The sequence below is a fragment of the Oreochromis aureus genome, linkage group 17 (assembly GCF_013358895.1).
Source record: "Oreochromis aureus strain Israel breed Guangdong linkage group 17, ZZ_aureus, whole genome shotgun sequence".
Classification (NCBI taxonomy): domain Eukaryota; kingdom Metazoa; phylum Chordata; class Actinopteri; order Cichliformes; family Cichlidae; genus Oreochromis; species Oreochromis aureus.
The window spans coordinates 3,122,101-3,138,289 of NC_052958.1; the positions used below are offsets into that span (position 1 = coordinate 3,122,101).

Genomic DNA, 16,189 nt, shown 5'->3' on the forward strand with positions numbered 1-16,189 from the left:
AATTGGTGTAATGTTTGCGAGTTGCATTCATGTTTGTTTGTGCAGTCTGTGCATTTATATCATGTTTGATCCCATGTACTGATTTTGTATAGTGGACAGTACAACGTGGAATTAAAGGAGCAAATGGTACAGTAGTGGATCTCATGTGTTTATTGTTGTGTGTCATCTGTGTCCTCATGTTTCGCCTGCTGCGGCCGTTGGTTGGAGGAGTCGCAACAAGGGATCTTGGTTCAAGCCCTGGCTGGATCCCTTCATTGTAAAGTTAGGTTGGTCTCCCTGTGGCTGCGTGAGTTTCCTCTGAATACCGCAGCTTCCTCCCACACTCAGCTGAGTAATACGTTTTTGAGATTTAACTCATTTAAAGGAGTTTAGATTTTGCTCCCAGCTGTATAACCCTATTGTTACAGCCCTACCAGCCACAGCGCCGCCTCAGACCCTCAGGCAGGCTCTTTTAGCTTTACACGTTTTACTTATGTGAAGCATTCACTTAACAGTGTTTTTCACAATGGCTAAAATAATAAACTGGTGTTAAACAGTCTTTTCCAGCTTGGAAGCCACGCCTCCTGTGACACTGCTGTGTTACAGTAGATAAGTCGGCCATGCGTGAGATCTCTGAAGCTGTTTGCATTGTTAGTGTGATTTGATAAGCTCTTTATCTGCACACAGTTTCCAGGTCAAATTAAGCCCGTGGTTTCTGTTTTGTAGGACATCACGTTCAAACCGACAGAGATTCATTCATTCAAGAGGATCTTTGCATGCTTTGGATTTTGTGTTTGGCATAGATGAAGTTCACAAGCGGTCGAATTGATTTACCACTGAAGAAATGATAGGAAATAGTTAAACCTTAAAACTGGTTTCTTTTATTCAATCTTTAAGCTATTAAAAGAGTCAGATAACTAAGCATAGACCTGCTGCTGGTCATTGTTTCTTTGTCATTTAAGTGACGCAAATATTCAATTCCTAATTTCATGACAGGCTATTGTTCCTTGTTAGTTTTCAGTTTTTAGAGCTGTTGGATTCGACTTGAAACAGTGATTTAAATAAAACAAACAGCAACAACACAAAACCTTCTCAGAGGATGCAAGATAAAACTGAAAACAGGGCCTGAACTCTTTATCGATTCAGTTCACCATTTTTAAACTCGTCTTGTTATCAGAACAGGAATAAAACCAAAAACAACTGACTACACAGCTCAGATAGGCCACATGCTAACTGGGTTACTCTCTATACTGAAGAGAGTTTTTTCTTGTAATGCTTTAACTCCAATTTCAATACATCTGAATCCAGGAGCAGCACACTACTTTGCAGTGACATTAGTCACATTTAGTGTGTCATGTAATTGCCAATTGTGACCACAGGGAGGCAGAGTGTGACAAAACTGCTTTGAAAAAATGACAAAGCAGTAAACTTTTCATATCCTTCTTCTCACTTGTTGTTTTATGAGAAAACAGATCTGTTTCTGACTCCAGTCTAAAAATAGTCAGATCACCCAAGAAGTTTACTTTTAAAACTTTTCCTGCTTTTACTTGTTAGGCAAGTCACAGCAAAGAACTCCTGATATTTTAATGTGATATCATCTTTCACCTTGTTGGCTGTTTGCCTGCTGTGAGCTGTATTCCTATATGCCCTCCTTCCTTATCCCAGATTTTTAATGTAAACCCAGAGAGTTATCAGCTGTTTAAGAATCTCATTGTTTGTATTTGTATCATTGTTTCAGTATTCCTCACAGACCTTCTTTACGGTCTTTCCTCCATGCTGTGTAATCACTGAATCTTTTCAGATTTGTTTTTGCCAAGGCAGAAACTAGATTAACTAGATTAGATTAATTTTTAAAAAAAGATAAAAGACGTCATACTGGAAGCAGTTTTTATCAGGACAGAAAAAACCTGGTCTGTAAGAAAAAACGGATCTTCAATACCTTGACACAAAATCCTTTTAAATCCTAAACAGCCAGCTTAGTTTCTGAATCTTGAGCTGCATATAGAACAAATATCACTGTAAATGAGAATAAAGCAGGAGATTTAGTAACATAAACGTTTATGTTCTTTAATTCTATCTGTAAAAAAAGTAAACGTTCATGTAGGTGAATTATTGAGAAGTCAGAAAAAAGGATTCATTAAACGGAGAGAAAAACAAATGAACAACATGGGCGGGGATGTTAGTGTTCATACACAAAGATTAAAAGAACAAAAGGCAGCAAAGACGTTTGGCTTTTGATTATTATTTGTTAGTTTGCTTACATGTAAATTTGAGGTAAAACACTGATTTGTCTTCAGCACGACACCAAGCATCATTGTAAGTACATATAAAATGTGAGTTTTTAATTTACTCCATTTGGATTCTGTGTTTCTATTTATAAAAGACATTTTGTCACAAAGACCCAGTATTTGTGTTTCAGTCTTTGTAATTATGTTCGTTGATTATTGTTGTTCATGTTTTGGGGTTTCTTTAGCTCTCAGTGATCTTAGTCGCGTCACCTCAGCCTGTGTTTGAGTCTGTGTGTTGTTCACCTCCTGTCACTGTTAGTTACTGTTGTCTCTGTGCTCCATGTTCTGTTTCTGTGCCTGTCATGTGTTTCCTGTTTTATTTTGATAGTCCCTGTCCTTTGTGCAGTGTGTCTGATTTTGCTTCCTCGTCGTCTCATTATTTTTCCCGGCTGTGTCACCACCTGTTCCCCATTCTCTCGTTGTCCTGCTTGAATATTTCAGTCCTGTCTTTCTCTGTTAGTTTTTGCGTCGTAGACTCGCTGTGCTGTGTTTTGACCTCTGTGCTCATGGTAACATCTTAGTTCTCTGTTCCCGGTTTTCCAGTTAGAGCTTCGTGCTTTGAGTTTCTAGTTTGAGTTATCTTGAGCTTTTCCAGCAAATAAAGCTGCGCTTTGAATTTAATTTTTCCTACTGATAGTCCTGCATTTGGGTCCTTCCTCCTGCCTGCCACACAGCACACACCATGACACATTTTAAGAAAGACAAATTAATGAGTGGAATAACAAAAAACGAAAAAAGCCACTGAGAGACTCCTGTTTTATCTTGATGGTGTCATGAAAGCTGTGCTGTGATGAGCACATCAGGTCTTCATCAATCTCACTTCTCTGTCATTTTGTAAACTGTAAACTGATCTGAAGCAGAGTTTGGTGAATCTAAAGTAGGATTGCAAAATGATCATAAATGTCTTGGATTTCATATTTTTATTGATGAAAAAACACTTTACATCAGTTTTAACATCAGAGCAGATCTAACACCACGTTTAGCTCTAAATGCAAGTATGTTTTTCTCATTAGCAGAAAAATTAATAGACTAAAATTCAGTCCTCTGTATTATTACTGAAGCTATGCAGTGACTAATCTAAAAAGGCGACTCATGCATTTAAACGAAATGTAATTTTTATGATTATTAGGAAGCTGATAGAAATATTTAACTATACTCTCAATTCAAAATGACTTCATTGTCTCGTATCACTGATAGAAACATCAACACAAACTCTGATTTCGTCACTGTGAGACCGCGGCGACTCCTGGTTGAGCCATATAAGCAGCTGGAACTGGTTGTGAAGGCATCATCATGGGTGCCTGCATGACTGGAAAAGGCTGCACGTTCACAATGTTGTTATTCTGTATGTTGACCACAGTGGGGCTTGCTTACGATGCTTTAACTCGCGATGCATCTGACACCAGGAGCACGGGCGCAGCAATAGGAAATTGCAATATCCTTACAGAGAGAGCCCTGCAGAGAGACGGTACAACCATTATTTCTTTCTTTCTCCTTTTCTGCTTCATGACATTGTCTCACTGTCACTGCTTCATACCTTGATGCCATATCTGTTTCGCATGGCAGCCCTTACAGACAAGACTGCAGGAGGAACACAAACAGGTATCCCACAGGCTGCTAATCCACCAGAGCAACATGTATCACATAAAGGGAGACAGCTGTTCTCTCCAAACCTTCCTGCAACGGTGCTGGCGAGGCAGGGGCCGCACCAGAAACCATAGCAGCCTGAAAAAAACAGAAATGCATCACCAAAGTGGTAACATGTCTGAAGCGCCTAAGACCCCAGAAATGACAAGAAAAAGATCTTAAACTTCTTACAAGTACTCGCATCCTCAAAGCAATCCAAGAGACCACTGTCCCAGTCTGTCAAGGGTTTTTCTGCCATTGTATGTTGAACTTCAGCCACAGACACTAAATAATTACTCTGTAAAAGTAGAATGAAGTAGAGAAACCCAAATAAAACAATTGCAATGAAAGTCAGCTTTGTCTTCACATTTGTCTTCTTTCAGCTGAGACAGAAGGCTAAAAAAGAAAAATTCTGCCCAAAGATCACTTTAAAACCATAATCCGTGCCCTTTGTACAACTTGGTTGTATTACTGTAAAGCTTAGTATATTGGTGTTACCATTTTGCCCTGTGTCGTCTTCAGCTGCTGTAAAATGTTGGATCACAACTTTTAACTGGCTGCACAGTTAAAGTGCTTAAATGGTCTTCCCGACGTTCCCTCTGAGCTGCACTTGCACTTGCCTTCCCACTCACATCAACTGACCGACTGCTCCTGGATGTGTCGAGGACACAGCGGAGGCTCAGACGGACTTTTGCCGTAGCGGGTCCCAACTTTGGAATTTGTTACCATTTCACATTAGAGAGGTCTCTTCACTGCCAGTTCTTAAATCAGACCAGGAGTGACATGTTTAGCCGCATGTTCTCCTTAAATTGCTGGCTGTCTGAGTGGTGTCCCAGAAACGATGTGGGCTTCATAGATAATTGGCAAACCTTCTGGAGGAAACCTGGTCTTGTTAGGGAGAGGCATCCATCCCACTTTGGATGGAGCAGCTCTCATTTCTAGAAATATGGACAAATTTATTAAACCCCCAAAATATGACTATCCAGAGTTGGGACCAGGAAGCAGAGTTGCAGTCTTACACACCTCTCTGCAGCTTCTCTCCTCCTGCTACCCCCAAAAACCCATCTCCATTGAGACTGTGTCAGCTCCCAAAAGACAAAAAACAAACTAAAACCAGCAATAAACAACTTAAACATAAAAAATCACAAAGAAAGAACAATACAGTATCCACATCTGAACCAAAGAGTAAAACAGTGAAATGTGGATTATTAAATATTAGGTCTCTCTCCTCCAAGTCTCTGTTAGTACATGACTTAATAATTGATCAACAAATCGATTTACTCTGCCTTACAGAAACCTGGTTGCAGCAGGATGATTATGTTAGTTTAAATGAATCAACACCCCGAGTCATTCTAACTACCAGAAACCTCGAAGCACAGGCCGAGGGGCGGTGGCAGCAATTTTTCACACCATTCTATTAATTAACGAAAGACCAAGACAGACTTTTAATTCATTTGAAAGCCTGATGCTTAGCCTTGTCCACCCCAGCTGTAAAACTCAGAAACCAGTCTTACTTGTTATCATCTATCGTCCACCTGGGCCTTACACAGAGTTTCTCTCTGATTTCTCAGACTTTTATCTGATTTAGTGCTCAGCTCAGATAAAATAATTATTGTGGGTGATTTTAACATCCATGTAGATGCTAAAAATGACAGCCTCAACATCGCATTTAATCTGTTATTAGACTCAATTGGCTTCTCTCAAAATGTAAAAGAACCCACCCACCACTTTAATCACACTCTAGATCTTGTTTTAACATATGGCATAGAAACTGAACATTTAACAGTGTTTCCTGAAAACCCTCTGCTGTCTGATCATTTCCTGATAACATTTACATTTACAATAATTGATTACACAGCAGTGGAGAGTAGACTTTATCACAGTAGATGTCTTTCTGAAAGCGCTGTAACTAAGTTTAAGAATATAATCCACCCACTGTTATCATCTTCAATGCCCTGTACCAACATAGAGCAGAGCAGCTATCTGAACGCTACTCCAACAGAGGTCGATTATCTTGTTAATAATTTTACCAATATCAGCCAGGATACGTTAAAGTTTATTATTTTAAAAGAAAACACAAAGGGTTCGCAATAGGCCTAAAACATCACAATAAAAAGGTCACTAACGACCACAATATAGTCTTGTTGGTGCAACCTGCCAGCAATGCAACTATCACCTGAGGGCTTGCTCTCCCCCGGCGGCCCCAGATGCTCGTTGCTTTAAAAGAAACAAATCCACCCCAAATAAATACGAGCCCAACAGAACACTTATCGCATGCACTAAGTGTTTTAGTTCAGGCAATAATTGGTGGCACTAAAATCCCTCTTAATAAAATTTATTCACAGCAAATCCACACGGAGCACCTCTGTGAGACCTAATCTCCCTAAGGTAAGAGCCCAGCTCGGGGATTGCACCAGCCCAGTGAAGATAAAAACAAACCCTGAATAAAAAAAAAAATCAGTTTTAAAAGGTGGCCCTACTCTAAAACCAACTTGGGAGGCAAACGTAACGAAAAGGAGAAGGAGGAAAAAACAGTGACAAATTCACATGTGCAGCCTGTCCTCCAGCTGACTACTATGTTTGCTGCACAACTCGTTTGTGGTCTTCTAAAATCACTACTTCTCATAACCATTGTTCACAGCTGCTTGTCAGTGAAAATGAGAGAAGAAGAGCACCTGCTGCTACTTCCTCTTTTATACCCTCCCTTGGGTCCCCTGGGTCCTAATGCCTTCCCCATTACATATATAGCTACTTTGACATAGTCCGATTGATTGCAAGGCTAATTTATGATGACGTTTTTATATTTCTATTTAACCCTTTCATGCACAGTGTCACTACACTGGACAGCTATTGATGGTATACTTCAACATAAACCACTACATTGGACACTGATGTGTAACTCCATACCCTGCCACCCACTGGTCAGCCAGTTGTCCACCTAAGTGGACATGTTAAAAACTATTTTGAAAAGTACATGTTTTAAAAAATGAAAATCAAAAATCTTTTTTTTTCATGTCTAAAGATGAATAAAAATACTTAAGAAAAGAAATCCAGATTGACATTGTCAGTATTCATGCATGAAAGGGTTAAGTTTCTATTGTAAGATAAGATAAGATAAGATAAGATAACCTTTATTAGTCCCACGCGTGGGAAATTTGTTTTGTTACAGCAGTGGACAGTGCAAAGTTGCATAGAAAAATTAGAAGAAAAAACACTGGAATAATATATCCATAAGATACTGTACACAATAGAATAGAATAAAATAAAATAAAAATAAAATAAAATACTATATACAATCAAATAAAATAGAATACAAATGCTATATAAAATATGATAATACAACGACGCCAGAAAGAGTATTGCACTTAGTGTTATTGCTATTGCACATTATATATTCATTATATATTCACATGTATATTCACCCTCCATCCATAATAAAGAAAACTAAACCAATGAAATATCAGAATCTCTGATAAATGAAATAACTGAACTGACAGCATCATTAACACCAAGCACTAAAGAAAAAAAAGAGATGACACAACAAACGTTTCACTTACTTCTTATTCTGCACTCTGTCTCTCCTCTCCAGCACTCAGTCACACTCTGTTCTTCTTTATCAAAGGAGGTCATGACAAACAGTCCCAGTGAAAACTTTGGACATGTGAGCATGACTGGTACTGAATGTGTTTGAATATTCAGACAAGTAGTTTAAATTGGCTGCACAGAGGTTAAATGACTGAGAGTGAACTACTGAAAACAAAACCAGTGGTTTGATGTAAACATTGGCTACTGCTATCACAAATAACACTTAAAGAGCAACGCTCTAATACACATGAGTAAAAAGAGCAAGGGACTGAATGAATAACTTGTGGTGGACCACTAGAGGGCTCCACTCACACCCAGTGAGTAGGAAGTGTGTTCCTGTGTTTTGTGGCGCGATATGTGCAGTTGTTGTTGGAGAGGAATAAAGAAGGAGTGAGACCTGAGAGCTCACGTACCCTCACCGTGCTGTGTTTTTGCCTCTGTGCTTATGGTAACATCTTAGTTCCCTGTTCTCCAGTTAGAGCTTCATGCTTTGAGTTTCTAGTTTGAGTTATCTTGAGCTTTTCCAGCAAATAAAGCTGCGTATTGAGTTTAATTTTTCTGTCTGATAGTCCTGCATTTGGGTCCTTCCTCCTGCCTGCCACACAGCACACACCATGACACATTTTAAGAAAGACAAATTAATGAGTGGAATAACAAAAAACGAAAAAAGCCACTGAGAGACTCCTGTTTGATCTTGATGGTGTCATGAAAGCTGTGCTGTGATGAGCACATCAGGTCTTCATCAATCTCACTTCTCTGTCATTTTGTAAACTGTAAACTGATATGAAGCAGAGTTTGGTGAATCTAAAGTAGGATTGCAAAATGATCATAAATGTCTTGGATTTCATATTTTTATTGATAAAAAAAAAACACTTTACATCAGTTTTAACATCAGAGCAGATCTAACACCACGTTTAGCTCTAAATGCAAGTATGTTTTTCTCATTAGCAGAAAAATTAATAGACTAAAATTCAGTCCTCTGTATTATTACTGAAGCTATGCAGTGACTAATCTAAAAAGGCGACTCATGCATTTAAACTAAATGTAATTTTTATGATTATTAGGAAGCTGATAGAAATATTTAACTATACTCTCAATTCAAAATGACTTCATTGTCTCGTATCACTGATAGAAACATCAACACAAACTCGGATTTCGTCACTGTGAGACCGCGGCGACTCCTGGTTGAGCCATATAAGCAGCTGGAACTGGTTGTGAAGGCATCATCATGGGTGCCTGCATGACTGGAAAAGGCTGCACGTTCACAATGTTGTTATTCTGTATGTTGACCACAGTGGGGGCTTGCTTACGATGCTTTAACTCGCGATGCATCTGACACCAGGAGCACGGGGCGCAGCAATAGGAAATTGCAATATCCTTACAGAGAGAGCCCTGCAGAGAGACGGTACAACCATTATTTCTTTCTTTCTCCTTTTCTGCTTCATGACATTGTCTCACTGTCACTGCTTCATACCTTGATGCCATATCTGTTTCGCATGGCAGCCCTTACAGACAAGACTGCAGGAGGAACACAAACAGGTATCCCACAGGCTGCTAATCCACCAGAGCAACATGTATCACATAAAGGGAGACAGCTGTTCTCTCCAAACCTTCCTGCAACGGTGCTGGCGAGGCAGGGGCCGCACCAGAAACCATAGCAGCCTGAAAAACAGAAATGCATCACCAAAGTGGTAACATGTCTGAAGCGCCTAAGACCCCAGAAATGACAAGAAAAAGATCTTAAACTTCTTACAAGTACTCGCATCCTCAAAGCAATCCAAGAGACCACTGTCCCAGTCTGTCAAGGGTTTTTCTGCCATTGTATGTTGAACTTCAGCCACAGACACTAAATAATTACTCTGTAAAAGTAGAATGAAGTAGAGAAAACCCAAATAAAACAATTGCAATGAAAGTCAGCTTTGTCTTCACATTTGTCTTCTTTCAGCTGAGACAGAAGGCTAAAAAAAAGAAAAATTCTGCCCAAAGATCACTTTAAAACCATAATCCGTGCCCTTTGTACAACTTGGTTGTATTACTGTAAAGCTTAGTATATTGGTGTTACCATTTTGCCCTGTGTCGTCTTCAGCTGCTGTAAAATGTTGGATCACAACTTTTAACTGGCTGCACAGTTAAAGTGCTTAAATGGTCTTCCCCGACGTTCCCTCTCTGAGCTGCACTTGCACTTGCCTTCCCACTCACATCAACTGACCGACTGCTCCTGGATGTGTCGAGGACACAGCGGAGGCTCAGACGGACTTTTGCCGTAGCGGGTCCCAAATTTTGAAATTCGTTACAATTTCACATTAGAGAGGTCTCTTCACTGCCAGTTCTTAAATCAGACCAGGAGTGACATGTTTAGCCGCATGTTCTCCTTAAATTGCTGGCTGTCTGAGTGGTGTCCCAGAAACGATGTGGGCTTCATAGATAATTGGCAAACCTTCTGGAGGAAACCTGGTCTTGTTAGGAGAGACGGCATCCATCCCACTTTGGATGGAGCAGCTCTCATTTCTAGAAATATGGACCAATTTATTAAACCCCCCAAAATATGACTATCCAGAGTTGGGACCAGGAAGCAGAGTTGCAGTCTTACACGCCTCTCTGCAGCTTCTCTCCTCCTGCTACCCCCCAAAACCCATCTCCATTGAGACTGTGTCAGCTCCCAAAAAGACAAAAACAAACTAAAACCAGCAATAAACAACTTAAACATAAAAAAATCACAAAGAAAGAACAATACAGTATCCACATCTGAACCAAAGAGTAAAACAGTGAAATGTGGATTATTAAATATTAGGTCTCTCTCCTCCAAGTCTCTGTTAGTACATGATTTAATAATTGATCAACAAATCGATTTACTCTGCCTTACAGAAACCTGGTTGCAGCAGGATGAGTATGTTAGTTTAAATGAATCAACACCCCGAGTCATTCTAACTACCAGAAACCTCGAAGCACAGGCCGAGGGGGCGGTGTGGCAGCAATTTTTCACACCAGTCTATTAATTAACGAAAGACCAAGACAGACTTTTAATTCATTTGAAAGCCTGATGCTTAGCCTTGTCCAACCCAGCTGTAAAACTCAGAAACCAGTCTTACTTGTTATCATCTATCGTCCACCTGGGCCTTACACAGAGTTTCTCTCTGATTTCTCAGACTTTTATCTGATTTAGTGCTCAGCTCAGATAAAATAATTATTGTGGGTGATTTTAACATCCATGTAGATGCTAAAATGACAGCCTCAACATGGCATTTAATCTGTTATTAGACTCAATTGGCTTCTCTCAAAATGTAAAAGAACCCACCCACCACTTTAATCACACTCTAGATCTTGTTTTAACATATGGCATAGAAACTGAACATTTAACAGTGTTTCCTGAAAACCCTCTGCTGTCTGATCATTTCCTGATAACATTTACATTTACAATAATTGATTACACAGCAGTGGAGAGTAGACTTTATCACAGTAGATGTCTTTCTGAAAGTGCTGTAACTAAGTTTAAGAATATAATCCACCCACTGTTATCATCTTCAATGCCCTGTACCAACATAGAGCAGAGCAGCTATCTGAACGCTACTCCAACAGAGGTCGATTATCTAGTTAATAATTTTACCTCCTCACTACGCATGCGACTCTGGATACTGTAGCTCCTGTGAAAACTAAGGCCTCAAATCCGAAGTACCTGACTCCGTGGTATAATTCTCAAACACGTAGGCTAAAGCAGATAACTCGTAAGCTGGAGAGGAAATGGTGTGTCACAAATTTAGAGGATCATCATTTAGCCTGGAGAAATAGTTTGCTGCTTTATAAGAAAGCCCTCCGCAAAGCCAGAACATCTTACTATTCGTCACTGATTGAAGAAAATAAGAACAACCCCAGGTTTCTCTTCAGCACTGTAGCCAGGCTGACAAACAGTCAGAGCTCTACTGAGCCAACAATCCCTTTAACGTTAACTAGTAATGACTTCATGAACTTCTTCACAAATAAAATTTTTATCATTAGAGAAAAAATTACCAATAATCATCCCACAGATGTAATATTATCTACAGCTACTCTTAGTACCATCGATGTTAAGTTAGACTCTTTTTCTCCAATTGATCTTTCTGAGTTAACTTCAATAATTACTTCCTCCAAACCATCAACGTGTCTTTTAGACCCCATTCCTACAAAACTGCTCAAAGAAGTCCTGCCATTAATTAATGCTTCAATCTTAAATATGATCAACCTATCTCTAATAATCGGCTATGTACCACAGGCCTTCAAGGTGGCTGTAGTTAAACCTTTACTTAAAAAGCCATCTCTTGACCCAGCTGTCTTAGCTAATTATAGGCCAATCTCCAACCTTCCTTTCATATCAAACATCCTTGAAAGAGTAGTTGTCAAACAGCTAACAGATCATCTGCAGAGGAATGGCTTATTTGAAGAGTTTCAGTCAGGTTTCAGAGCTCAGCACAGCACAGAAACAGCTTTAGTGAAGGTTACAAATGATCTTCTTATGGCCTCTGACAGTGGACTCATCTCTGTGCTTGTCCTGCTAGACCTCAGTGCAGCGTTCGATACTGTCGACCATAATATCCTATTAGAGCGATTAGAACATGCTGTAGGTATTACAGGTACTGCACTGCAGTGGTTTGTATCATATCTATCTAATAGACTCCAATTTGTACATGTAAATGGAGAGTCCTCTTCACCCACTGAGGTTAATTCTGGAGATCCACAGGGTTCAGTGCTAGGACCAATTCTGTTTACATTATACATGCTTCCCTTAGGCAGCATCATTAGAAGACATAGCATAAATTTTCACTGCTATGCAGATGACACCCAACTCTATCTATCCATGAAGCCAGGTAACACACACCAATTAGTTAAACTGCAGGAATGTCTTAAAGACATAAAGACCTGGATGGCCGCTAACTTTCTGCTTCTTAATTCAGATCAAACTGAGGTTATTGTACTCGGCCCTGAAAATCTTAGAAATATGGTATCTAAGCAGATTCTTACTCTGGATGGCATTACCTTGGCCTCCAGTAATGCTGTGAGGAACCTTGGAGTCATTTTTGACCAGGACATGTCCTTCAACACACATATTAAACAAATATGTAAGACTGCTTTCTTCCATTTGTGCAACATCTCTAAAGTTAGAAATATCCTGTCTCAGAGTGAGGCTGAAAAACTAGTTCATGCATTTATTACTTCCAGGCTGGACTACTGTAATTCATTATTATCAGGATGTCCTAAAAACTCCCTGAAAAGTCTTCAGTTAATCCAAAATGCTGCAGCAAGAGTCCTGACAGGGACTAGAAAGAGAGAGTATATTTCTCCTGTTTTGGCTTCCCTTCATTGGCTTCCTGTTAAATCCAGAACTGAATTCAAAATCCTGCTCCTCACATACAAGGTCTTAAATAATCAGGCCCCATCTTATCTTAATGACCTTGTAGTACCATATCACCCTATTAGAGCACTTCGCTCTCGCACTGCAGGCCTACTTGTTGTTCCTAGAGTATTTAAAAGTAGAATGGGAGGCAGAGCCTTCAGTTTTCAGGCCCCTCTTCTGTGGAACCAGCTTCCAGTTTGGATTCGGGAGACAGACACTATCTCTACTTTCAAGATTAGGCTTAAAACTTTCCTTTTTGCTAAAGCATATAGTTAGGGCTGGACCAGGTGACCCTGAATCCTCCCTTAGTTATGCTGCAATAGACGTGAGGCTGCCGGGATTCCCATGATGCATTGAGTTTTTCCTTTCCAGTCACCTTTCTCACTCACTATGTGTTAATAGACCTCTCTGCATCGAATCATATCTGTTATTAACCTCTGTCTCTCTTCCACAGCATGTCTTTATCCTGTTTTCCTTCTCTCACCCCAACCGGTTGCAGCAGATGGCCCCGCCCCTCCCTGAGCCTGGTTCTGCTGGAGGTTTCTTCCTGTTAAAAGGGAGTTTTTCCTTCCCACTGTCGCCAAAGTGCTTGCTCATAGGGGGTCATATGATTGTTGGGGTTTTCTCTGTACCTATGAAGCGCCTTGAGGCGACTTTTGTTGTGATTTGGCGCTATATAAATAAAACTGAATTGAATTGAATTGAATTAAATCCAGTCTAAAGATCCACGTCTTCTGCTTGGTGTTTGACCCAGTTTGAGATATTTATCATTCATTTAAAATTCTTTTACTCATGTTTATCTTGTATTGTAATGACATTTTGAAAGTTTTGAATTCTATTTTATATTTAATTTAATAAGAACATCTCTAGAATATCCCAAAATCTGACATGTGTTTGTGAACCAGGACACGGACCTCATTAAGCCAGGTGACGTCTGGTCCCATTTGGCTTTAGTTACGTGTCTCTCCTTCATGTTCCATTGCAGGCTTGGGTATCGGTGCAGAACTACATACGTGGATTTCTTGCATTTCACTTTGTTCATGTTTTTAACATTCTGTTGTTAAATGTTTGGTCACGATTATAGGTACGCTATTTTATCCAGATTACAGAATTTAATTTGTTTCCAGGAAATGGAGTAACATATAGGATGGAGGGAAACATGCAAACAACTTGCAAAAAAAGAAAGCACATGAAAACATGAAATGTGGAAGTTTTGAGTTTTCCATGAATACTCTTGCAAAAAATAGGAACATGTTACAAGTTATGAGTTTTGTTTAGGGTACATTACTTGTGAATCAGGACATTGTTATATATGTAGCGAGGAAAAGCTACTGAGTAACCGCTAGGGGCCTCTATACTACTCGTGCAAACTTTCAGGCCCAAAGCTCTTGCAGGAACGAGCCCAGAATAAACGGGACAAGAGGGTCAATATCAGCCAGGATACGTTAAAGTTTATTATTTTAAAAGAAAACACAAAGGGTTCGCAATAGGCCTAAAACATCACAATAAAAAGGTCACTAACGACCACAATATAGTCTTGTTGGTGCAACCTGCCAGCAATGCAACTATCACCTGAGGGCTTGCTCTCCCCCGGCGGCCCCAGATGCTCATTGCTTTAAAAGAAACAAATCAACCCCAAATAAATACGAGCCCAAAAGTGTTTTAGTTCAGGCAATAATTGGTGGCACTAAAATCCCTCTTAATAAAACTTATTCACAGCAAATCCACACGGAGCACCTCTGTGAGACCTAATCTCCCTAAGGTAAGAGCCCAGCTCGGGGATTGCACCAGCCCAGTGAAGATAAAAACAAACCCTGAATAAAAAAAAAAATCAGTTTTAAAAGGTGGCCCTACTCTAAAACCAACTTGGGAGGCAAACGTAACGAAAAGGAGAAGGAGGAAAAAACAGTGACAAATTCACATGTGCAGCCTGTCCTCCAGCTGACTACTATGTTTGCTGCACAACTCGTTTGTGGTCTTCTAAAATCACTACTTCTCATAACCATTGTTCACAGCTGCTTGTCAGTGAAAATGAGAGAAGAAGAGCACCTGCTGCTACTTCCTCTTTTATACCCTCCCTTGGGTCCCCTGGGTCCTAATGCCTTCCCCATTACATATATAGCTACTTTGACATAGTCCGATTGATTGCAAGGCTAATTTATGATGACGTTTTTATATTTCTATTTAACCCTTTCATGCACAGTGTCACTACACTGGACAGCTATTGATGGTATACTTCAACATAAACCACTACATTGGACACTGATGTGTAACTCCATACCCTGCCACCCACTGGTCAGCCAGTTGTCCACCTAAGTGGACATGTTAAAAACGCTTTTGAAAAGTACATGTTTTAAAAAATGAAAATCAAAAATCTTGTTTTTTTTCATGTCTAAAGATGAATAAAAATACTTAAGAAAAGAAATCCAGATTGACATTATCAGTATTCATGCATGAAAGGGTTAAGTTTCTATTATAAGATAAGATAAGATAAGATAAGATAACCTTTATTAGTCCCACGCGTGGGAAATTTGTTTTGTTACAGCAGTGGACAGTGCAAAGTTGCATAGAAAAATTAGAAGAAAAAACACTGGAATAATATATCCATAAGATACTGTACACAATAGAATAGAATAAAATAAAATAAAAATAAAATAAAATACTATATACAATCAAATAAAATAGAATACAAATGCTATATACAATATGATAATACAACGACGCCAGAAAGAGTATTGCACTTAGTGTTATTGCTATTGCACATTATATATTCATTATATATTCACATAATAAAGAAAACTAAACCAATGAAATATCAGAATCTCTGATAAATGAAATAACTGAACTGACAGCATCATTAACACCAAGCACTAAAGAAAAAAAAGAGATGACACAACAAACGTTTCACTTACTTCTTATTCTGCACTCTGATGTCTCTCCTCTCCAGCACTCAGTCACACTCTGTTCTTCTTTATCAAAGGAGGTCATGACAAACAGTCCCAGTGAAAACTTTGGACATGTGAGCATGACTGGTACTGAATGTGTTTGAATATTCAGACAAGTAGTTTAAATTGGCTGCACAGAGGTTAAATGACTGAGAGTGAACTACTGAAAACAAAACCAGTGGTTTGATGTAAACATTGGCTACTGCTATCACAAATAACACTTAAAGAGCAACGCCTAATACACATGAGTAAAAAGAGCAAGGGACTGAATGAATAACTTGTGGTGGACCACTAGAGGGCTCCACTCACACCCAGTGAGTAGGAAGTGTGTTCCTGTGTTTTGTGGCGCGATATGTGCAGTTGTTGTTGGAGAGGAATAAAGAAGGAGTGAGACCTGAGAG

At 39.4% G+C, this 16,189-nt stretch overlaps 1 protein-coding gene across 1 annotated transcript; it reads right to left on the reverse strand.

The window, feature by feature from the left end:
- Positions 1–8,298: 8,298 nt before the first annotated feature.
- Positions 8,299–15,834, reverse strand: LOC116331625 (cornifelin homolog B-like). The gene is made up of 4 exons (XM_039601361.1): positions 15,756–15,834; positions 9,232–9,337; positions 8,953–9,140; positions 8,299–8,870 (listed from the first exon to the last, which is right to left on the reverse strand). The coding sequence occupies exons 2-4, from the start codon at positions 9,296–9,298 to the stop codon at positions 8,637–8,639; spliced, it is 489 nt and encodes a 162-aa protein (XP_039457295.1). The 5' UTR covers positions 9,299–9,337; positions 15,756–15,834; the 3' UTR covers positions 8,299–8,636.
- Between the last annotated feature and the right edge of the window lie 355 nt (positions 15,835–16,189).